At 44.1% G+C, this 24864-nt stretch overlaps 1 protein-coding gene across 1 annotated transcript in view; it reads left to right on the top strand.

The window, feature by feature from the left end:
- CFAP61 (cilia and flagella associated protein 61) overlaps window positions 1-24864 on the top strand; it is a 411230-nt gene that overhangs the window by 46220 nt on the left and 340146 nt on the right. The window contains exons 6-8 of the mRNA XM_069768933.1: window positions 731-857; window positions 11356-11488; window positions 19935-20085. Coding sequence (XP_069625034.1) covers window positions 731-857; window positions 11356-11488; window positions 19935-20085 — 411 coding nt within the window. The remainder of the gene's footprint in view (window positions 1-730; window positions 858-11355; window positions 11489-19934; window positions 20086-24864) is intronic.

Genomic DNA, 24864 nt, shown 5'->3' with positions numbered 1-24864 from the left:
AAGTGAAAAAACCTGAACGTGTGCACATGGCCTGACATGAGTAGCGGTTTTGGAGCATTTTTGTTGTACTTTGTGATGAGTCTGGACTCGCACATGCAGTATGACTTTATGTAGCTTAAGTTGTAGATTTTCATGCAATGTTTTTAAGCCAATACAAAAGACCAAAAATCTTAATGGAAAACAAAATTAATTTATTTTTCGAAAATGGTCTGATTGATAACGACAACTCATCCCCCTCCTGGCCGCAGAATAAATGAACTGTGAATCTGTAGGTCAGCCCATTACCACAGTCTGATGGGAGCTTGTAACTTTTTTTGTAATGATTTTTGGCCCCAAATACTTGCATTTAAGAAAAGAATAAAAATTGTTCCCACTATAGTGGACAACCCCTTTAAGATATTAAAAAGCTCCTGTGAAATATCATAATGTGTCTATTAGTATATGTTTGTATTCCCCTTGAAATAACAGTACTGGAGCTCTTTGGTATTTGTTCTTTTGTTCTTTAATACCCACCGAAAATATGTGCATCATTTGTGATGCTACTATGCTCCTTGTCCAGGAAGAATGACAGAGGATGGTTCTAAAAATGTAGATTTGTGCTCCAGAATTGTTACCTTATGATGAATACAAATTGCTGGTTGTTTGAAAATTCCTACAGTTATAAAAGCAAAATTTGTAATTTGTTTATTCACAAAATTTTCATACGATTTTGTACTTTCAATGTTTGCAGCTCCTGCCTTGGCTTCTGTCTTTGAACCTGTCAGGAGCGTTCCAGGATCAAAGCTTACTGAGAGGTTTTCAGTGTATGTTTGTCACAGACACATGCATTGTCCCCAACTTCACGTGCGGAAAGCCAGGTATCATTATCATGCAGTATTACAGAAAATCCTGTGTTTACAAAAAATACTTGCTCTTTGTTTCTTGCCTTATTTGCAGACTTTGGTTGATATGTATAATTTGTGCTACAATGTTTTAGTGGAAATAAATCAGACCAGCACCCCCTAACAGGATGAAGCAAATGTGAACAGTTGCAAGCCACTGAGTGGTTCCGCAGGGGATGGCCACAGACCATTTATTTGTTCTCATCCTTTTGGCTGTTGTTTTGGTCACTTTTACATCTTGTCATTGCTCTCAGCCCTAGAGGTACTGTACATTATCATAAGGCGCTGTCTACAACCCATAGAAGTTGCTCAGGTAGTGCAGCTCATCCAGGATGGCACATCAATGCAAGCTGTGGCAAGAAGGGTAGCAGTGTCTGTCAGCACAGTGTCCAGAGGATGGAGCAGATACTAGGAAACAGGCAAGTACACCAGGAAACGTTGAGTGGGCTGTAGAAGGGCAACAACTCAGCAGCAGGACCACTACCTCCTTCTTTGTTGAAGGAGGAGCAGTGCCAGAGCCCTGGAAAATGACCTCAAGCAGGCCACTAACATCCATGTGTCTGCTCAAACTGTCAGAAACAGGCTCCATGAAGTTAGTATGAGGGTCCGATGTCCATAAGTGTATGTTGGGCTTACAGCCCAACACCGTGCAGGACGATTGGCACTTGCCAGGGAACACCAAGATTGGCAGATTTGATATTGGCACCCTGTGCTCTTCACAGATGAGAGCAGGCTCACACTGAGCAGATGTGACAGACATGACAGACTCTGGTGATGCCATGGAGAACGTTCCGCTGCCTGCAGCATCTTCTAGCATGACTGATTTGGCAGTGGGTCAGTAATAGTGTGGGGTGGCATTTCTTTGGAGGGCTGCACAGCCCTCCATGTGCTAGCCAGGGGTACACTGACTGTCTTTAGGTTTCTGGATGAGATCCTCAGACCTATTGTAAGACCATGTGCTGGTGCGGTTGGCCCTGGGCTCCTTCTGATGCAGGACAATGCTAGGCCTCATGTGGCTGAAGAGTCTCAGCAGTTCTGCATGATGAAGGAATTGATGCTATGGACTGGCCTGAATCCAATCAAGCACATATGAGACATCATGTCTTGCTCCATCCACCAATGTCACATTGCACCACAGACTGTCCAGGACTGGACGCTTGTGTGTGGCTGCCGGCATCCGCCTGCTCAGGGAACAAGAAAACAAGGTTCCGCTCTCTTTAACACAAGCACAGCTCTATAGCTCTCCTCTCCAGAGACACCGAACGCTGTGTACTGTACATATAATTCCTAATAGAAGGCCTGTTATGCTTTTATATTGTGCTTTATGTTCACTGTACCTGATATTTTACTGCACAGGAGATTTTTTGTTTTATTTACCATTGCAAATAGTACGGAGCATGTAATAATGATCATCCTGGGTCACTTTAAGAGTATTGAAGAACTCCACCCAAAAGCTGAAAATGCCAAATCTTTCAGGGCCGATACAGCAAAGTGTTTACGCCAGAAAACACTTAGTAAAGTTGCAACCTTTTTTACGCAACGTGAAGTTGAGCAAAACTTTGGCTTCTTTTGCCATTTTCATGTGTGTCGGTTCTGACAAAGTGGGCAGAGCGTGGGTAGGATGGGGCATGGTAACACCTGCCTGTTTAGTTCATGAGCAGACGTGACATGCCTTACACCAGAAATCTTACCTCAGTCTCTGCCTGGAATAAGATTTGTGGCGAGGCACACATCACTAGTAAAATGGGCTTGATTCATAAAGATTTGTGTGCTTCTTAATATATCAGGTGCCTCTTACTCCACCACGCCCCTTCATTACTCCACCACGCCCCTTCATTACTCCACCACGCCCCTTCATTACTCTACCACGCCCCTTTATTACTCTACCACAACCCTTCATTACTCCACCACACCCCTTCATTACTCCACCACACCCCTTCATTACTCTACCACGCCCCTTCATTACTCCACCACGCCCCTTCATTACTCCACCACACCCCTTCATTACTCCACCACGCCCCTTCGTTACTCCACAACGCCCCTTCGTTACTCCAACACGCCCCTTCGTTACTCCACCACCCCCCTTCATTACTCCACCACGCATCTTCATTACTCCACCATGCCCCTTCTTTAGGACTGGGGTGTATAATACAATTCTTAATGAATCGGGGCCTACAAGTATATTAGTGTACAGTATATTCACGCTTAAAGCCCCCATATCCATGAGAGAAATATGGGCTGACGTTCCTCAGCCTCAGTTGGTGGAATTGTCATTTATTGGGGAGAAAAAGCCCATTACAGACTGTCTCGCCCTTAGGCTACTTTCACACATCAGGTTTTTGGTTTCAGGCACAATCCGGCAAATTTGCTAAAAAACGGATCCGGTGTACATAGTGAAAAAACGGATGCAAACTGATGCACCGGATCCGTTTTTTTAGCTGGATCCGACTCTATGTACTGCGCATGTTTTTTGTGTTCCTGGGCATGGTGCTTGAGGGGGGAGAGAGAGAGAGAGAGAACATAAAATGAGAGATCCGTCCAAGTAGAAGGCTCGAGATCACTATAAAAGTAAGGCCGAACATAGAGGCTGCTGGGACGTGCAGTTCATCAATGCTTTTACATTAATTGTGTATAGCTCTTAAACTTTACAAATAAAACTACTATTGACTTGTAAATCGGCACTGGGAATTGGCAATCATTTTGAATAAATGTACTAAACTGTACGTTGGCTCAGTTCTTGGCTTCACCTGGCTCTCCGGTGGACCTTACCCCCACCCAAGCCTATTCAATGGAGATCTATTTTTTGACATTGATGAAGATCATGACGACCTGAACACCATTTCTCTTAAATGAATATCAGCTTCTGTTTTGCCTGCCCGCATGTAAATTTGCACTGCAAAGGTAAGAAAAGGAGGCATCAGGTTATAAACCTAAGTGCGTTGACATGACAGGTTGTATTGGAGCTCACTACACATTCTCCATCTCATGAAAAATATGCAAACACATATGGCGCATTGTTACCGTAGGAAGAGCATGGACCAGTCACTCATTCCACTTTATGCAGGCTCCGACGTCTGGAGATGACACATTATCCGCAGTCATTCAGTGCGCTTTAAACTTAAGCAACAGAAAATGTTTTGTAATGTTTTAACCACATGGGGGCGCTACAGCTCTTTTAATAATCAGTGTTACCATAAGGGCGCTACAAACCAGGAAACAAAAAAAATATCGATATATTAAGGATATAGTGTTACAGAATGAGACAATACAAATGGATGTAATAAAAGTCTCATAAGAAATATTAATGGCATATTTTTCTTTTAGAAATAGACTAAGTAAGTTAGAATCTGGACATTTTACATAAAAGTGATTTGTTTTTGGTTTAAATAATTTGATCTTGAATAATAACATTTTTTGTATATAATTTCCTAACTCCATTTTTACAACTCCAACAATATTTACACAGTGGATATGTATTAATTTGTAAGACAGTTCTCTTTTTCTTCTGACTGCATATTTGTATTTTATTTTATTTTCTGTCTTCAGTGGTCCATGGATCCCCTTGATACCAAAAGTTGGGCATGTCAATGCCAAAATTTTGTTTGACGTGATCCTATGGTGCCCTTGAAGCATTGAGCAAAAGTGAAATGCACATACCCGATAACTGGCTAAGGCCGGCATCACACTGGCGTATTGCATCGGATGTGAGAGCATCGGATGCGATATGCTAATGACACTCGGCTCCTGCTCGCAGCAGAGCAGGAGCCGAGTGTCATGCGTCTGTGCTCCGATTCTCTCGCACCGGGAGGATCGGAGCACAGCTGCGGAGGAGGCGGAGAAATGAATTTCTCCATCTCCTCCGTTGCTGGGGTCCGCTTATAACGCACATCACTCGGATGATATCAGAGTGATGTGCGCTGTCTCACCAGCCCCCATAGGCTTATATGGGTGCGAGGGAGCCGAGAGTTTTCCTCGGTCCGAGAAAATCGCAGCATGCAGCATGCTGCGATTGTCTCGGACCGAGAAAAACGGCCGACAAAAAGTCGGCTGCTGGGAGCGGCCCCATATGTTAACATTGGTCCGAGTGCAATGCGATTTTTTTATCGCATTGCACTCGGTCGTTTTAAACGCCAGTGTGACGCCGGCCTAATAAATAATACAGACTACATCAGAGTGGATCAGTGGTTACCTGTAGCACATTTACCTGGAAAGACTGTAGTCCTGAGTTTAGGCTTGTTCACATGTTGCATTTTTGCCCCCCCCCCAAAAAAAAAAAAAAACAGCATCTTAGGCTGCTTTCACACTAGCGTCGTTCGACGCACGTCACAATGCGTTGAGTTGCCTGCAGGATGCGTTTTTTAATTAGCGACGCATTGCGACGGATTGCCACACGTCGCATCCGTCGTGCGACGGATGCGTTGTGTTTTTGCAGTCCGTCGGGACAAAAAACGTTACTTGCAACTTTGTTTTGTCCGTCGGGTCCGCTTTTTCCGACCGCGCATGCGCTGCCGGAACTCCACCCCCTCCTCCCCGGACCTTATAATGGGGCAACGGATGGGGTGTAAAACTGCATCTGCTGCCCCGTTGTGATTTTACTTTACAGCATGCGTCGGTATGTCGGCCCGACGCACTGTGACGGGCCCGTGCCGACGCTAGTGTGAAAGTAGCCTTAAAGAAGTTATCCACTATTTGCACAACTTCTTCAAATACCACTTGCTTGGCCGGATAAAATAATAAAACCTATACTCGCCTCCCATGAGTCCCGCAGGCCTCGTGCGGTGTTGGAACATGTGACCTCGATGCCCAATCAGCGCTGACGTCACTAGCCCCTCCTCCTGTCGAATTGACCATGAAGAGGAAGTCAGAGATCAGCTGCAGCCCGGACTTCGTCTTCCTGTTCGATTTGCTCAAAGGCGGAGACAGTTACGCCAGTGCTGATTGGATGTCGGGGTCCGTGTCACAACACGACAGCAGAGCCTCGGGGGAGGAAGTGCTGACACTGCAGGAACGGCGCCGGCACAGGAGGTGAGTATAAGCTTTATTATTTTATGGGGCCAAACATTTTGATCAAGAAGGGGTTGGGACTTGATATGACGCTAGAAGAGTGGCATAGATGTTGTGATAATTTATCTAGGGGTAGCCATCAGATCTCTCTGGTGGAATCGTCTATTAAAGTACTTCATAGAACATACCTGTCCCTACGAAACTCCATGTCATTTACCCCCATCTATCTGATATGTGTTTTAGAGGTTGTAACATCCCAGGCGACATGAAGCATATCTGGTGGAGCTGCCCATTAGTCTCCGCTCTTTGGCAGGAAATAAAAATTATAGATGAAAAAATCTACTATATAATTGTCTAAGGGTCACTTCCGTCTTTCTGTCTGTCCTTCTGTCTGTCACGGATATTCATTGGTCGCGGCCTCTGTCTGTCATGGAATCCAAGTCGCTGATTGGTCTCGCCAGCTGCCTGTCATGGCTGCCGCGACCAATCAGCGACGGCCACAGTCCAATTAGTCCCTCCCCTGCAGTCAGCGGCCGGCGCCCGCTCCATACACCCCGCAGTCACCGCTCACACAGGGTTAATGTCAGCTGTAACGGACCGCGTTATGCCGCGGTTAACTAACTCCGTTACCGCCGCTATTAACCCTGTGTGACCAAGTTTTTACTATTGATGCTGCCTATGCAGCGTCAATAGTAAAAACATCTAATGATAAAAATAATTAAAACAAATAAAAAATGATTATATACTCACCTTTCGCGACGCTCCGGTGACCGCTCCATGCAAGCGGCAGGTTCTTGTACCAAGGATGGTATGGGAGAAGGATCTGCCATGATGTCACGGTCATGTGAGTGCGACGTCATCACAGGCCCTGCGCCCCTGCACAAGAAGGACCTGCTATGATGTCATGGTCATGTGACCGCGACGTCATCACAGGGCCTGCGCGAGAAGGACCTGCCATGATGTCACGGTCATGTGACCGCGACGTCATCACAGGTCCTGCGTGCCTACACGAGAAGGACCTGCCATGACGTCAGTCATGTCACCGAACTACAAGGGGCCCTCGGAAGGTGAGTATATGTTTATTTTTTATTGTGATATACGTGGCTGGGCAATATACTACGTAGCTGGGCAATATACTACGTGCCTGGGCAATATACTACGTGGCTCTGTGCTGTATACTACGTCGCTGTGCAATATACTACGTGGCTCTGTGCTGTATACTATGTCACTGGGCAATATACTATGTGACTGGGCAATATACTACATCACTGGGCAATATACTACGTAATTGGGCAATATACTACGTGCCTGGGCAATATACTACGTCACTGGGCAATATACTACGTGGCTGGGCAATATACTACGTGGCTGGGCAATATACTACGTGGCTGGGCAATATACTATACGGGCTGGGCAATATACTACGCGGGCTGGGCAATATACTACGCGGGCTGTGCAATATACTACGCGGGCTGTGCAATATACTACGCGGGCAGTGCAATATACTACGCGGGCTGTGCAATATACTACGTCACTGGGCAATATACTACGTGGCTGGGCAATATACTACGTGGCTGGGCAATATACTACGTGGGCTGTGCAATATACTACGTGGACATACATATTCTAGAATACCCAATGCGTTAGAATCGGGCCACCATCTAGTGTTCAATAAAGTCATTCATCTTGACCCGATTGTATTCTTATTGGGATCTAAGCACCCCGGATTTTCTAAGAATTCGCATAGACTGATGAGTCTACTGTGTATGGCAACTAAGATACATATAGCATCTAAGTGGAAAACCACGTCACTATCTACAGTATATTGCCATGCTGTGGAATGGCAACACCCCCCTCACCTAGTGTTTTTTCCCCTTGTTATTGTCTTGTCTTTATATGTAAAAATTTAGATCGCTTTACGAATCCTTCATTGAATGTTTAAAACATGTAGTTCTCCCCTGCGTGGGAAAGTTTTTCTTGATCTGTTAAATGTTAAAAAATCGAATAAAACTTATTGAAACAAAAAAAAAAGGGGGTTGTCCTAGTAGTGGACAACCCCTTTAATGTACCAGCAATTGAATGAGATTTCTGAAATCTCATGCACACGTCGTTTATTTATTTTTGTAAATTTGAAGCAGTTTCAAATATTGAGCATGTCAATCCTTTCAGCAATTTTGCAACTTTTTTCGTCCATTCCAATGAATAGGAAAAAACACATAAAATCCTTACAAAAAAACACATACCCTTTCAATCTTTCCAAAAACCCTGTGCATGGCGTTATTATGCTCTTTATATATTTGTGTAGGTTACCTCTGATACTCCGTTTTTTCCACATTCCAATAAATATACTAATAGGTCTATTTGGAATTTAAATTATGAGTCTCAATGGAGACTGTGATGGAAATACAGTGGGGCAAAAAAGTATTTAGTCAGTCAGCAATAGTGCAAGTTCCACCACTTAAAAAGATGAGAGGCGTCTGTAATTTACATCATAGGTAGACCTCAACTATGGGAGACAAACTGAGAAAAAAAAATCCAGAAAATCACATTGTCTGTTTTTTTAACATTTTATTTGCATATTATGGTGGAAAATAAGTATTTGGTCAGAAACAAAATTTCATCTCAATACTTTGTAATATATCCTTTGTTGGCAATGACAGAGGTCAAACGTTTTCTGTAAGTCTTCACAAGGTTGCCACACACTGTTGTTGGTATGTTGGCCCATTCCTCCATGCAGATCTCCTCTAGAGCAGTGATGTTTTTGGCTTTTCGCTTGGCAACACGGACTTTCAACTCCCTCCAAAGGTTTTCTATAGGGTTGAGATCTGGAAACTGGCTAGGCCACTCCAGGACCTTGAAATGCTTCTTACGAAGCCACTCCTTCGTTGCCCTGGCGGTGTGCTTTGGATCACTGTCATGTTGAAAGACCCAGCCACGTTTCATCTTCAATGCCCTTGCTGATGGAAGGAGGTTTGCACTCAAAATCTCACGATACATGGCCCCATTCATTCTTTCATGTACCCGGATCAGTCGTCCTGGCCCCTTTGCAGAGAAACAGCCCCAAAGCATGATGTTTCCACCACCATGCTTTACAGTAGGTATGGTGTTTGATGGATGCAACTCAGTATTCTTTTTCCTCCAAACACGACAAGTTGTGTTTCTACCAAACAGTTCCAGTTTGGTTTCATCAGACCATAGGACATTCTCCCAAAACTCCTCTGGCTCATCCAAATGCTCTCTAGCAAACTTCAGACGGGCCCGGACATGTACTGGCTTAAGCAGTGGGACACGTCTGGCACTGCAGGATCTGAGTCCATGGTGGCGTAGTGTGTTACTTATGGTAGGCCTTGTTACATTGGTCCCAGCTCTCTGCAGTTCATTCACTAGGTCCCCCCGCGTGGTTCTGGGGTTTTTGCTCACCGTTCTTGTGATCATTCTGACCCCAGATCGAGGGAGATTATCAGTGGTCTTGTATGTCTTCCATTTTCTAATTCCCACTGTTGATTTCTTCACTCCAAGCTGGTTGGCTATTGCAGATTCAGTCTTCCCAGCCTGGTGCAGGGCTACAATTTTGTTTCTGGTGTCCTTTGACAGCTCTTTGGTCTTCACCATAGTGGAGTTTGGAGTCAGACTGTTTGAGGGTGTGCACAGGTGTCTTTTTTTACTGATAACAAGTTTAAACAGGTGCCATTACTACAGGTAATGAGTGGAGGAAAGAGGAGACTCTTAAAGAAGAAGTTACAGGTATGTGAGAGCCAGAAATCTTGATTGTTTGTTTCTGACCAGATACTTATTTTCCACCATAATATGCAAATAAAATGTTAAAAAAACAGACAATGTGATTTTCTGGATTTTTTTTTCTCAGTTTGTCTCCCATAGTTGAGGTCTACCTATGATGTAAATTACAGACGCCTCTCATCTTTTTAAGTGGTGGAACTTGCACTATTGCTGACTGACTAAATACTTTTTTGCCCCACTGTATCTGTACAGTGCCGCAGAATGTGTTTCAGCTATATAAATATACTAGATGGTGGCCCGATTCTAACGCATCAGGTATTCTAGAATATGCATGTCCATGTATATTGCCCAGCCACGTAGTATATTGCCCAGCCATGTAGTATATTGCAGTCACGTAGTATATTGCCCAACCACGTAGTATATTGCCCAGCCACGTAGTATATTGCCCAGTGACGTAGTATATTGCCCAGCAACGTAGTATATTGCCCAACCACGTAGTATATTGCCCAGTCACGTAGTATATTGCCCAGTCACGTAGTATATTGCCCAGCAACGTATATTGCCCAGTTACGTAGTATATTGCCTAGTGACGTAGTATATTGCGCAGCCACGTAGTATATTGCCCAGTGACGTAGTATACAGCACAGAGCCACGTAGTATATTGCCCAGTTACGTAGTATATTGCACAGCGACGTAGTATACAGCACAGAGCCACGTAGTATATTGCACAGCGACGTAGTATACAGCACAGAGCCATGTAGTATATTGGCCAGTCACGTAGTATATTGCCCAGTGACGTAGTATACAACACCGAGCCACGTAGTGTATTGCACAGCGAAGTAGTATACAGCACAGCGCCACGTAGTATATTGGCCAGTCACGTAGTATATTGCCCAGCTAGGTTTGTCACAGTTTAAAAAATAAAAAATAAACATATACTCACCTTTCCGAGGGCCCCTTGTAGTCCACGGCAGCTTCCAAACCCAGGGTTGGTATGAGCGCAGGACCTGTGATGACGTCGCGGTCACATGACCGTGACGTCATGGCAGGTCTTTCTAGCGCAGGGCCTGTGATAACGTTGCGGTCACATGACCGTGACGTCATGGCAGGTCCTTCTCGCGCAGGCGCGCAGGGCCTGTGATGACGTCGCGGTCACATGACAGTGACGTCATGGCAGGTCCTTCTCCCATACCATCTTTGCCACCGGAACCTGCAACGGAAGATGGCGGCCGGCGCGAGCGACTACGGAGGGTGAGTATAGCAGTTTTTTTTTCTTTTTTATTATTTTTAACATTACATTTTTTACTATTGATGCCGCATAGGCAGCATCAATAGTAAAAAGTTGGGGACACACAGGGTTAATAGCGGCGGTAACGGAGTGCGTTACCCGCGGCATAACGCGGTCCGTTACCGCCAGCATTAACCCTGTGTTAGCGGTGACCGGAGGGGAGTATGCGGGCGACAGGCACTGACTGCGGGGAATAAGTCGTGGCCATTTTCTTCCGGACTGTGCCCGTTGCTGATTGGTCGCGGCAGCCATGACAGGCAGCTGGCGAGACCAATCAGCGAATGAATAACCGTGACAGACAGACAGACAGACGGAAGTGACCCTTAGACAATTATATAGTAGATTAAATAATAAACGTAGATGTATAATACATATCCCTAATGTGTAGTCAGTACTCTGATCTGCAGACTCGCATGTTGAAAAATGACCATTTTGCTTTCTTAGGGTAGAAGATCATGACGACCTGATGCCAATTTTTCTTCGCCACAATGACGCCCTGACTGCCATATACGGAGAGTATTTCCTGGCAGAACTTATCATGGCACAAGATGAGCACAACCATGCCGTCGTTTGTGAGGTTTGTGCGTTTTATTCTACATGAGTTTATCCATATTCTGGTCGGATGCGTGATGTCCAAAGCTGACCATAGACAAGAAAATATCCATCAATCCAACCAAATAGTTATCACTATCCTTCTGTCACTACACTGCATATTTTTAAATATGTCTGCAATATGAGGAATGGTTTTCCTCAATTCCCTACCATATGGTTCTTGTGCATTTCTGCTTGTTTATTTTTCCAAAGGTTGAATGAATACTAGGAGCAGAAGAGTTAAGGGTTTTCCAACTAAATCGCCAAAAGTTTGGAGATTGACACAAATTTTGGATTTCACAACTTTTGTTCCTTCAGTGTTTTTCGATCTTTTAGCCTAATGTTTCTATGGTTTCTGAAGTTCAATTATAAGCATTTCAAAAGGTTTTAAACTTTTATTGACAAAGTCATCAAGTCTATGCCAAGACTCAATATTTATAGGGTTGACCCTTATTTTTCAAGACTTCTGCCCTTCGTCCTGGCAGCTGCATATCAGCTTCTGAGCCAAATCCTGATTAATGACAACACTTGCTTGTCTGATCAGTGCTTGGGGTTTGACACAATGTCTGAGTTTATGTTTGTCCACCCTCTTTTGGAGAATTGACCAAACATTCTCAATGAGATTGACATCTGTCGATGTTCCTGGCCATGAACCCACCATGTTAACCTTATGTTCATCCAGCTACTTAGTTAACACTTTACCCTCCTGGATTGTTGGGAGAAGTTGCTTTTGGAGGAAGTTTAGATCCCATTCTTTATTCATGACAGGGAGTTGGCCCACTTCCTTGGAGGAAAAACAGCCCCACACATACATGGTTCAGGATGCTTTACTGTTGAGATGACATGGGACTCATAGTACCGCTCACCGTTTCTTCTCCAGACAATCATTCTTTCAGATGTTCCTAACAGTCTGAAGGGCAGTTTATCCAAAAAAATGCTTTACCTGAGTCCTCCATATCCAATCCCTTTACTTCCTGCAGAATGTCAGTTTGCCCTTGATGGGTTTTTTTTTATAGCGAAGTGGCTTTCTTCTTGACACCAGGTGGGCCTTCAGAAGTCTTTGCCTCACTGTTCATGCAGAAGCCCTTAGACCTGCCTGCCGCCATTCCTGAGCAAGCTCTGCTGGTGTTCAAGTGATCTCCTAGATGAATCCTCTTTAGGAGATGGTCCTGGTACTTGGTGGAATTTCTTGGGCGCCCTAAAGTTTTCTTCCCAGCAACTGAGCCTGTCTTTTAGAATATTTTTTTTTTATTAAGCCAATTTACATGGCAAAGAATGACTTTGCAACTTTTGCAAACCTTCTGATGACTCTGCCTAACAATTTGGAATTAATGCAAATTGCAACTATAAAAACTGAAGCAGCAAACTCTGTGAAAACCATAATTTGTGTCAGTCTCGAAACTTTTGGCCAAAACTGTATATTCATCATCTATTCACGGGATTAGTAATAAATGTACTGTATGCTCTATAGCCATTCAGCTGCTGGAACCCTGGCCTATATCATAAGTGAGGATCCCAAAGTCCATGGCATGAATAAAGCAGTGTTGCGAGACCACCTCTCCATTCATTTCTATTGGACTGAGGAGTTGTTAGACCCATCAGTCATAGAAGTGATCAGTCATACTGCTACATTCACACAGGGAACTTTATGACCCCTCTATTAGGATCAGCCAGAATCGTCTCAGCGGTCAGACTCCATGCTGTAGATAGGTGACACATAAAAAAAAAACCATATAACAAAAAAAATACAATTCGTTTTTTAATTGTTACATAATTTAGAACCAGTAATTTCAGTGCCATATACAGTTATATGAAAAAGTTTGGGCACCCCTATTAATCTTAAGCTTAATGTTTTATAAAAATTGTTTTTTTGCAGCAGCTATTTCAGTTTCATATATCTAATAACTGTTGGACACAGTAATGTTTCTGCCTTGAAATGAGGTTTATTGTACTAACAGAAAATGTGCAATCTGCATTCAAACAAAATTTGACAGGTGCATAAGTATGGGCACCCCACCAGAAAAGTGACATTAATATTTAGCAGATCCTCCTTTTGCAAAAATAACAGCCTCTAGTCGCTTCCTGTAGGTTTTAATGAGTTCCTGGATCCTGGATGAAGGTATTTTTGACCATTCCTCTTTACAAAACAATTCCAGTTCAGTTAAGTTTGATGGTCACCGAGCATGGACAGCCCTCTTCAAATGATCCCACAGATGTTCAATGATATTCAGGTCTGGGGACTGGGATGGCCATTCCAGAACAGTGTAATTGTTCCTCTGCATGAATGCCTGAGTAGATTTGGAGCGGTGTTTTGGATCATTGTCTTGCTGAAAGATCCATGCCTTGCGTAACTTCAACTTCGTCACTGATTCATGAATATTATTGGCAAGAATCTGCTGATACTGAGAGGAATCCATGCGTCCCTCAACTTTAACATAATTCCCGGTGCCGGCATTGGCGACACAGCCCCAAAGCATGATGGAACCTCCACCAAATTTTACTGTGGGTAGCAAGTGTTTTTCTTGGAATGCTGTGTTTTTTGGCCGCCATGCATAACGTTTTTTTGTATGACCAAACAACTCAATCTTGGTTTCATCAGTCCACAGGACTTTCTTCCAAAAAGAAATTTGGCTTCTCCAAATGTGCTTTTGCATACCTCAGCCGACTCTGTTTGTGGCGTGCTTGCAGAAACTGCTTCTTTCGCATCACTCTCCCATACAGCTTCTCCTTGTGCAAAGTGCGTTGTATAGTTGGCCGATGCACAGCGACACCATCTGCAGCAAGTTGATGCTGCAGCTCTCTGGAGGTGGTCTGAAGATTGTCCTTGACTGATCTCACCATTCTTCTTCTCTGCCTTTCTGATGTTTTTCTTGGCCTGCCACTTCTGGCCTTAACAAGAACTGTACCTGTGTTCTTCCATTTCCTTACTATGTTCCTCACAGTGGAAATTGACAGGTTAAATCTCCGAGACAGCTTTTTGTATCCTTCCCCTGAACAACTATGTTGAATAATCTTTGTTTTCAGATCATTAGACAGTTATTTTGAGGAGCCCATGATGCCACTCTTCAGAGGAGATTCAAACAGGAGAACAACTTGCAAGTGGCCACTTTAAGTAGCTTTTCTCATGATTGCATACACCTGGCTATGAAGTTCAAAGCTCAATGAGGTTAGAAATCCAAAGAAGTGCTTTAGTAAGTCAGTAAAAAGTAGGTAGGAGTATTTAAAACAAGAAAATGATAAGGGTGCCTATACTTATGCACCTGTCAAATTTTGTTTGAATGCAGATTGCACATTTTCTGTTAGTACAATAAACCTCATTTCAAGGCAGAAACATTACTGTGTCCAACAGTTATTAGATATATGAAACTGAAATAGCTGTTGCAAAAAAACAATTTTTATAAAACATTAAGCTTAAGATTAATAGGGGTGCCCAAATTTTTTCATATAACTGTACCTTGATAATAGTTACAAGTCATAACATCAGATTGCCCTCTGCGTTATGTATGGCTGGCCATACATATTACATTGCAGCTGACATTTCCATACACCCTTACACAGGGGTGTTTGCTCAGCCGAGCGCTCCTGTGTACTCTATGAAATAGCCGCCAGCTGACACATTGGCCAATGGCTTATCTATGGGAAAACAATGCGATCAGCAGTCTGAAATGTGTGACCAACGTGCAGGATCAACCATCAGTCAGACCCCATGCACATTAGATCGTCGGCCGAACCAGTCGAACACATGATCCCCTATGTAAATGAGTAGTGAGCATGTGCAACCAGCACTACTATAGACTGTGACCGGAGCAGTGGTCACACATGCTCACTACGACTGCATTCGTACAGGGGACTCAGGGACCCCCTTACCTGTGATCAGTGAGGGTTCCAGCAACCAAAACCCCAATGGTTATATATTTATCATTTATTGCTAGGATATTATTTTATGATCAGTGAGAGCCTCACCTCTTTGACCCCAACTAACCTTGATCATGGGGCCTCGGCTCTGATTTAGTCCCCTCTGCTCTGTGGCTCTCCTCAGGCCCCTTTTGTGCAAGTAACTACTGTCGTCCCCATGCACTTCAATGGATAAGTAAGCAAGACACTTGGCACTTCTATTGCAATGAATGAAACACATTTTTAATGGCAATCCAAATAGTTGCTAACATTTCGGTCCTTACATTAGACCTTCATCAGAACCGATTGCCGTGTAATACTCTGCTTATTATCTGCCAGATTGCAGCGCTGCGGTGATAGCGATCTGCCATCTCTCTGCAGCGAAGATCACTATTACCGCAGCGTTAACAACTATTCGGGTTGCATTAAAAATGTGTTTTATTCACTGAAATTTGAGTTCCAAGTTTCTTGCTTCCTTATAAATGGGTTGGAACCCTACTTGAGCAACCACAGCTCCAAACCAAGGAGTGCCGTGTACTTCCATAGTATATGCACTTCAATGGAGTCACAGTGCTGCTCCTGCACAGTTGTAACCAGAAGTTCTGCTATGCAGGGAAACACATTGAAGGGGACGCAGCAGTCCGGACTCTTGCTTCTCAGGACTGGTAAGTGTCCCAGAGGCCAGAATTAAGCTGTGCTTAACCCTTTTAGTTCTCCTGGTCTGCTATATGCCCGTCATAGACTCTACTCATTTCTGAAAATCCCCAGTACTGTTGTAGTGTAGGTACACAAGTCCATATTGCCTCATGTATTGCACTACTCCTGCTATGTGTATTTCACCATAAGACTGGAGGCTTCCTTGTGACTTCCCATATGTGCTATGCATATTGCTATAGAGATAATTGCATCTGACAATGAGTCATTAGTGTAGAAAGCAACACAATAAATAATAGATCCATGCCACCAGCCTCCAGAACTGGAATAGACAGAAGAGACGTTTCAGGCGCGAGTTCTCACCAGCACTGTGGATAGACAAGCCCGTCTGAGCCAAGCGTGATGCCAGTTTTCCCTGCCGAGTATAAAGCTGGCACGTCTCCGGCTACATATGGTAGATGGATTGGTTAATCAGCCATATTACAGGGTAGCAGAGCCTCCGCTTCTGCTCAGGCTCTGATGTAGAACAAAGCACAGAAAGCGGAAAAAAGTTCTGTTAGGTTTGGATTTTCCCCTTTCGGTCTGTTCCTCCCAACTGAGCGGATAGTCAGGTAGAACATGTGGCACATTCACAATGTTTTTACTCTATCTTTCAACCTGTGTGTTACACCTGTCACTCTCAGGCTTCCTAAGAGCCACCATACTCACTGATCCACGCAGTACCTGACCATCGCTCGGAGCTAGAAAAACACAATGAAGCAATCATTAGCTTACCGGGTTGAGAAATGCCTGGGATGAGGGTGTGGTGCATGGAGGCTTCAGGCCGGTTTCTTGAGCAAGTGAGCCATGAAAAAAATGTGGAAAATCCAGCAACCACAAAGTTCATTAAAGTCTCACGTTTTTTTGAAGATTAAAACATGAAAAACAAAAGTTAAAAAGACATATTGTGCTAAGGTTGATGCTTTCCGAGCTATATTGGCTCTTATTCCTCAGGCACTAGTATAGCTCGAAATGCATTGACCTCACTTTGAGCTGTCTGGTGATTCTCTTCCAGCTCTGCTGTATCCATTCTGTCCTGCAGAGATCTGCTTCCCCGGCCTATCACCTGCACCCTCCATTCTTTGCCTGAACTTTTGGCTCTTGTTCGTCTCCAGTGTTCAGCCAGTGTGTTTTCTTATCTCTTCTTCCCTGTTTCTGACCCCGCTCATTTATCCATTCTGTCTGACCTCTCCACCCCTGACTCTGAGTTTGTTTAGTGCTGCCTGCCCTGACCTCGGACTGTCTGACCATGCTTTTGTCTCGCTTGCCTGTACTCCGTACCTGAGTCTCCGACTCTCCTGTCAGCCGCTGCAGTCCCAGGGACTGCCCTGGAGTGGTATCTGATGACTACTGGAGGTCCAATCTTGTTGTAGATTGTCTGATAATAGCACCTGATCTTCAATGTCAATCACTCTAGATGACATTTTTATGATGGGACAAAATTAGAAAACTATCTAAAAGAGAAATGGCCCATTGTAACCAATCACAGCACAGCTTTCATTTTTCAAGAACAGAATTCAAAGTGAAAGCTGCCCAGTTACTGGTTGCTGTGGGCAACAAAGACAGTTTCTCTTTCAGACAATATCTTAAATCTTCCCCTTTGAATCTAATCTGTGAGTTGAGCTCCGTCCAAGATTCCTTTTATTGTGAATACCATGTGATGGTTTTAGATCATTGTTACCAGGGCTGTGGAGTGGGTAAGCCAAACCTCAGACTCCGACTCCTCAATATCCCAGACTCCGGCCCCACAACACTGGTCACTACTGGGCATGTACATAAAGTGCAGCACAGATTCATCTCATCTACAACTCCCCAGCACTGGTCACTACTGAGCATGTACATAAAGTGCAGCACAGATTCATCTCAACTACGACTCCCCAGCACTGGTCACTACTGAGCATGTACATAAAGTGCAGCACAGATTCATCTCATCTACAACTCCCCAGCACTGGTCACTACTGAGCATGTACATAAAGGGCAGCACAGATTCATCTCATCTACGACTCCCCAGCACTGGTCACTACTGAGCATGTACATAAAGTGCAGCACAGATTCATGTCATCTACGACTCCCCAGCACTGGTCACTACTGAGCATGTACATAAAGTGCAGCACAGATTCATCTCATCTACGACTCCCCAGCACTGGTCACTACTGAGCACGTACATAAAGTGCAGCACAGATTCATCTCATCTACGACTCCCCAGCACTGGTCACTACTGAGCATGTACATAAAGTACAGCACAGATTCATCTCAACTAAAAGCCGAGATCCTTAGATCAGGAACAGAACAGACATTTAGAGGACATTTCATAACTTTCCCAAATTATTATGGAAACATTTACATCACATGCTGCATTGTACTACTGTACCCAATTTATTGTATGTTGTTGGAGTCGGCCCTGATTGTAACGTAATATGTCTCAGGATGTGTAAACCTCTCCCATGGCCTACTTTGGGCTGGGATTACAAAACCTCTGCCTTGTTCGTCCAAGAAATTCTGGGATCGTTGGCCATTTTTGTTCCTCACCTTTTTATAAAGGGGTTGGCCATTTTTATCCCTCACCATTTTATAAAGGGATTGGCCATTTCTTTCATTCAGATTTTGAATATACCGGAAACCTTTATGTTTAGGGCCAAGAAAATGCTTATCTTACTCAGGGCTTCAGTTAAACGTCCTCTACTGCTCATGTATAGGAACCAAGACATTGGACATGGTGCTTTCCTTGTTCATAGAAATCAGGATGGTTACATCTCACAGCCCCAACAGAATATTATGCATCCTGTACCTACCCCCTGACGCTGGTAGACACTCCATACATGGCATCTGATATGCCTTTTGCAGGTTTTGGTGCTACTGTATGACCCTGCTTGGGAACCTTGTTATCTTCGTTCACGCTAAAATACCCCCTGAACGCATAAACTCCCCACTGAACGCATATACTCCTCTGATGAGACCTCGCTATTGAGGCTGAAACGCGTAGGGAGAGACTTTGTGATTCATTTAAATTAGGTTCACTATTGGGTACATTCCTTATTAGGGCAGGAGTCAACGCATCTGGCACAACAGGGGATATTAGGGTAACCATTTTCTCCTGTCCTCCAGTCCTCATTTCCTGCTTTTGACATCCTCATCAAAGGATATGGGTGAGATATTTCCATTTTTTACTTGCACTGGTCGTCATTTTGGGCACTTTATATGTATGTTGGGCATGGTACAGAATTTGTGTACATTATTTATTTTGGTGTTTCCACATGTGTGGTTCTGAGCATGACTCTCTTACTATGATACATTAAAGGTTAAGTTTTACTGGTACCCTCCTCGCTTACTATCATACCGTATCTGTAGATGTACTGAATTTAATCAGCGCCTGTGTATAAGTGGAACGAGCGGGAGAACAACACAACGCAGTCATTTGGGTAAATGATAGTTGACTGCCAGTACTGGGTATTACTCGTCTATGGGCACTTATTGCATCTGTAGCTGTTGCCTCCAGGAGGTATCATATTCTCCCCTAAGTAAGCCATGCACAGAATATACCTGCGGACGGTGCCAATGACTCTTAGTATGAAACAATAGATACCATGTAGAACATGGTGTTCACAGGATGCCCTTATATTGGCAAGCTTAGTTGGCCACACTTTCCAAGTCCAGATGCACACCGATAACAGGCATACACTCCGGACACAGTGTGCTTCACATTAATGTCATAATATGAACACATTATATCTTAGCAGCTGACTTAGTGGGTTGTTTTCCAGGTTTTTATATTCGGAACTCGGCTACAGAAATCCTGAGACCATAATGTTCCTTAAGACTATGTGCCATGTTGTCTCTCTGTACAGGACAAAGGCTACGCTGTCGGGTTCATGAGCGTCTGTTCTGAGGTCAATGTCCAGCTTCTGCAAGATTCATTTGATCTGGGGTCTTTCCATGGTTTGTGTAAACCACACCCTGATGATGTTCTGCAAACAGAGGATCCAGGTTCTGAAAAAGGTATGACCATCAATACCGTTCTGAGAAACGGTTTAATACATAATCCAAATTGCACATAAAATGCTTTTGAGTGCTCATTTTAATGCATCTAAATACAAACATTATATATTGTAAAACTGAAAATATCTATCCACCTTTGAGCAATCCTTTCATGTACATGTGTCCTGTCACTATTCCTCCACACAGAGTGTCTGGGACTCAGTGATGGACAGCTCTGTCATCCTATCCTGTGCTGGGACATGCTGAGCTGTTGGTGCTTTGATTGACAGCTCGGTTGACCTATCTGAGACTTGGAGATGCAGAGATTTCCACAGGTGCTCCCTCTTTTAGTGCGCTGCTATTTAGTTGAGCTGTCTGGCTCAGATCACTGCCAGCCAAAAGCTTATGCTCTCTGGTGTGTGTTCGCCTGATGCCTGTGCTGGAAGTTCTGATCTTCTGCTGCTGACCTTTGGACCGTGTTCTGACTGCCCGTTTGTTATTGACCCCTTTGCTTATCCGCTATTTCTCTGGTATTCTGACCCTGAAATGTGACCTGACTTATGACTTCATATTTTCCCTTGGTTTACTACGTGCTCTTTTGCTATTGACCCCGAAACGTCTGACTTCACTGACTCACGGGTTGTCCGTGGGTTGTGACTAGCGTCACATGTCCTTCCTGGACTCAGCAGTTTTAAAATAAAGGTTAAATGGGTTGTCCAATCTAGAAGAAAAAAAATGTTTTTAAGGCATGCATGCGCTTAATATAGAAAATGTTGGCTCATCTTCCATTGCCCCTGTGGATCAAATGCAGCCCTCTCAGGAGGTCTGCAACAGGTCTGGAAGAAATGACTGCTCTATTTGAATTTCACAGGACTACTACAGCCTGTGATTGGACTAGAATAGCGCATTATTAGATGTTTCTCTGATAATTTGCTCTTCTAGCACCCTGACCACTGCAGCCACTCACAGCTGCTGTGGTCCTCAGAGTTCTTGCGGTGATACTAAATCTAATATATAGAGCTGAATGTGTGTGTGTGTGTGTGTGTGTGTGTGTGTGTGTGTGTATATGTATGTCCTCCGGGATTGGCATCTGCACCGTCGCAGCTACAGCCACAAAATTTTGCACAGTCACAAGTCTGGACCCTGAGAGCGTCATAGGCTATGTTGTGAGGCAAAATTTTAACCCCGCGCGTTCCAATTCACCAAACAATTTTGCCCCTATCTACATAATGGGGAAAAAAGTGAAAGGAAAAGTGTTGGAGGCGTCGCAGCTACAGCCACAAAATTTTGCACAGTCACACGTCTGGACCCTGAGAGCGTCATAGGCTATGTTGTGAGGTGAAATTTTAACCCCGTGCTTTCCAATTCACCAAACAATTTTGCCCCTATCTACATAATGGGAAAAAATGAAAGGAAAAGTGTAGGAGGCAAATTGACAGCTGCCAGATGTGAACAAGGGGGACTTAAAGAATGAGAGCGATGGCGCCAAAGAGTATATACCGTACAGTTGCTAAGGTGGGGCCCCGACATGGGATACTCACCACACACGGGGATATGAACACACACACAAAATGCGCCACACACTACCACGTGCTTGAACACATATTACCCTCAGCACACATTTCACCACAAATACACCAACCTCGCCACATAAAAGTCGAAACACAAAAGTCGCCGCTCAAAACTCGCCACGCGCAGAACTCGCCACATGCAAAAACTAGGCTCTTGCAAAGCTCGCCACAAGTGCAAAACTCACCTCATGGAAAACTCGCCACATGCAAAACTTGCACACGCGGAAAAATTGCCACATGCACAAAAGTTGCAACACATGCAAAAGTTGCCTCACACAAAACTTGCACATACTCAAAAGGCACCACACATAAAACTCACCACGCGCAAAACTCGCCATGCGCAAAACTTGCTGCACACAACTTGCTACACTAACCTGTCACATGCAACTCGACACACAAAAAGTTGCTACACGCATGTTGCCACACAAAACTCATCTCACAAAAATCGCTACATGCATGTCGCCACACGCAACTCAACACACACAACTTGACAAACGAAACTCGCCCTAAAACACACACAAGTCTGGTATTATCCTTCAAAAATAAAAATCTGATTAATAAGCAGACAAACTACAACAAATGTACCATATAGGAAATACGGCAGCTGTCAGTCACATGACCTGTCTATTATGTGTATGTGTGAGCTAATATATACTGCCAGGGGGAGGGCTTCCTGTTGGCTGGGGATTTATCAGGCTGCCAATTTAGCTTACAAATACTGAGGTAAAAATACTGAGCAAATAACGTGTGAACGAGGGCTAATACAGGAGGAGATGACACACAGGTATATACTATATACAGGAGGAGATGACACACAGATATATACTATATACAGGAGAGATGACACACAGGTATATACTATATAGAGGAGGAGATGACATACAGGTACATATATATACAGGAGGAGATGACATACAGGTATATACTATATACAGGAGGAGATGACACACAGGTATATACTATATACAGGAGCAGATGACCTACAGGTATATACTATATACAGGAGGAGATGACATACAGGTATATGCTATATATAGAAGATGACATGTAGGTATATACTATATACAGGAGGAGATGACAGACAGATATATACTATATACAGGGGAGATGACACACAGGTATATACTATATACAGGAGGAGATGACATACAGGTATATACTATATATAGAAGGAGATGACATTCAGGTATATACTATATATAGGGGAGATGACACACAGCAGGTATATACTATATACAGGGGAGATGACATACAGGTATATACTATATACAGGAGATGACATACAGATGTATACTATATATAAGGGAGATGACAAACATGTATATACTGAGGTGATGAGGTGAAAATGAGAGGTGTGACGTGAAAATGAAAAGGTGTGAGTGCAAAATGAGAGGAGTGAGGAAAAATAGTGGAGTGATCAGAAAATGACAGATGTGAGGTTGAAATGACAAGTGTTAGGGGGGAATGAGAGGAGTGAGGGAGAAAATGAGAGGTGTGAGGGAGAAAATGAGAGATGTGAGGGGGAAAATGAAAGATGTGATTGGGAAAATGAGAGGCATGATGGGAAAATAAGAGAAGTGAGGTGCTATAACTGACCACAGATATTTACTATGCCCAGGCAACGCCGGGCTCTTCAGCTAGTAAGTATATATTTTTATATTTTACTATTTTTGTATAATAATAGAACATTTCATGGGAAGGAAAGTTTAAGGTGTCATGATTCCACCTCTCAGTGTGTATGGGATGCAGACTGACTGCTCAGCCATCCAATCTGGTGCACAGGCATGCTGAAGCTGTCAGTACTTTGATTGACAGCACAGTCATCCAGTCTGCTGCAGGGGTGTGCTGAGCTGTCAGTATTTTGATTGACAGCTCCTCCATCCAGTCTAAGACTGGGAGGTTCTAAGCTGTCTTCAGGTGTTCCCTGTCCCAGGTGATTGTGCAGCTATTTAGCTGGGTTGTCAGTCTCAGACCTCTGTAAAGGTACCGTCACACTGAACAATATCGCTAGCGATCCGTGACGTTGCAGCGTCCTGGCTAGCGATATCGTTCAGTTTGACAGGCAGCAGCGATCTGGATCCTGCTGTGCCATCGTTGGTCGGTGCAGAAAGTCCAGAACTTTATTTCGTCGCTGGACTCCCTGCAGACATCGCTGAATCGGCGTGTGTGACACCGATTCAGCGATGTCTTCACTGGTAACCAGGGTAAACATCGGGTTACTAAGCGCAGGGCCGCGCTTAGTAACCCGATGTTTACCCTGGTTACCAGCGTAAAAGTAAAAAAAAACAAACACTACATACTTACCTTCCGGTGTCTGTCCTCCGGCGCTCTGCTTCTCTGCACTGCAAGCGCCGGCCAGCCAGAAAGCAGAGCACAGCGATGACGTCACCGCTGTGCTTTCCGGCTGGCTCTCACAGTCAGTGCAGGAAAGCACAGCTCCGGGGGACAGACAGCGGAAGGTAAGTATGTAGTGTTTGTTTTTTTAACTTTTACGCTGGTAACCAGGGTAAACATCGGGTTACTAAGCGCGGCCCTGCGCTTAGTAACCCGATGTTTACCCTGGTTACCAGGGGACCGACATCGTTGGTCGCTGGAGAGCTGTCTGTTTGACAGCTCTCCAGCGACCAAACAGCGATGCTGCAGCGATCGGGATCGTTGTCTGGATCGCTGCAGCGTCGCTAAATGTGACGGTACCTTTTGACATAACTTAAGTTAAGTGTGGTTGGTTTTTTGACCTCAGACTGTTACGTGACTTTGCCTTTTGTCTCTTCCCTGTTTATGACGTACCATCCTGGCTTTTGACCTCCAACTCCTTCACTATCCTGACTCACAGCTTGTCCTTCACAATTGACTCAGCGTCACATTACATCTGGCTCATTCATTTTTCTTTTTTGCCAGTATGGATCCTGTTTACACGCTTCGTGACCAAGTGACCAAGTGGCGAATTTGATGATGCAGGATCTGGCTAAGGAATGCCAGAGTGTGAAATCATCACAATATCATTTGCAGTGTCAGATCATTTTATGAAAACTTCATATAGCTCTCTACTGCCGGCAGTGGCTCTGAAGCCAGTACCCTCTGACATACAGTTGATCTCTCCCAAATCCTCCCCTGTAGCTGCCGGATTTATCTTTGTAAAAAGTAAAAATGGTGGCCTCCATCCTTGCCTCAATTTCCGAGAACTAAACAAAATCACGGTTAAAAATACTAAAACACTTCCACTCATCCC

This window comes from Ranitomeya imitator, chromosome 5, assembly GCF_032444005.1.
Source record: "Ranitomeya imitator isolate aRanImi1 chromosome 5, aRanImi1.pri, whole genome shotgun sequence".
NCBI classification, from domain to species: Eukaryota; Metazoa; Chordata; class Amphibia; order Anura; family Dendrobatidae; genus Ranitomeya; species Ranitomeya imitator.
The sequence above is the reverse complement of the archived record's forward strand: the minus strand, read 5'-3'. Positions and strand labels throughout refer to the sequence as shown.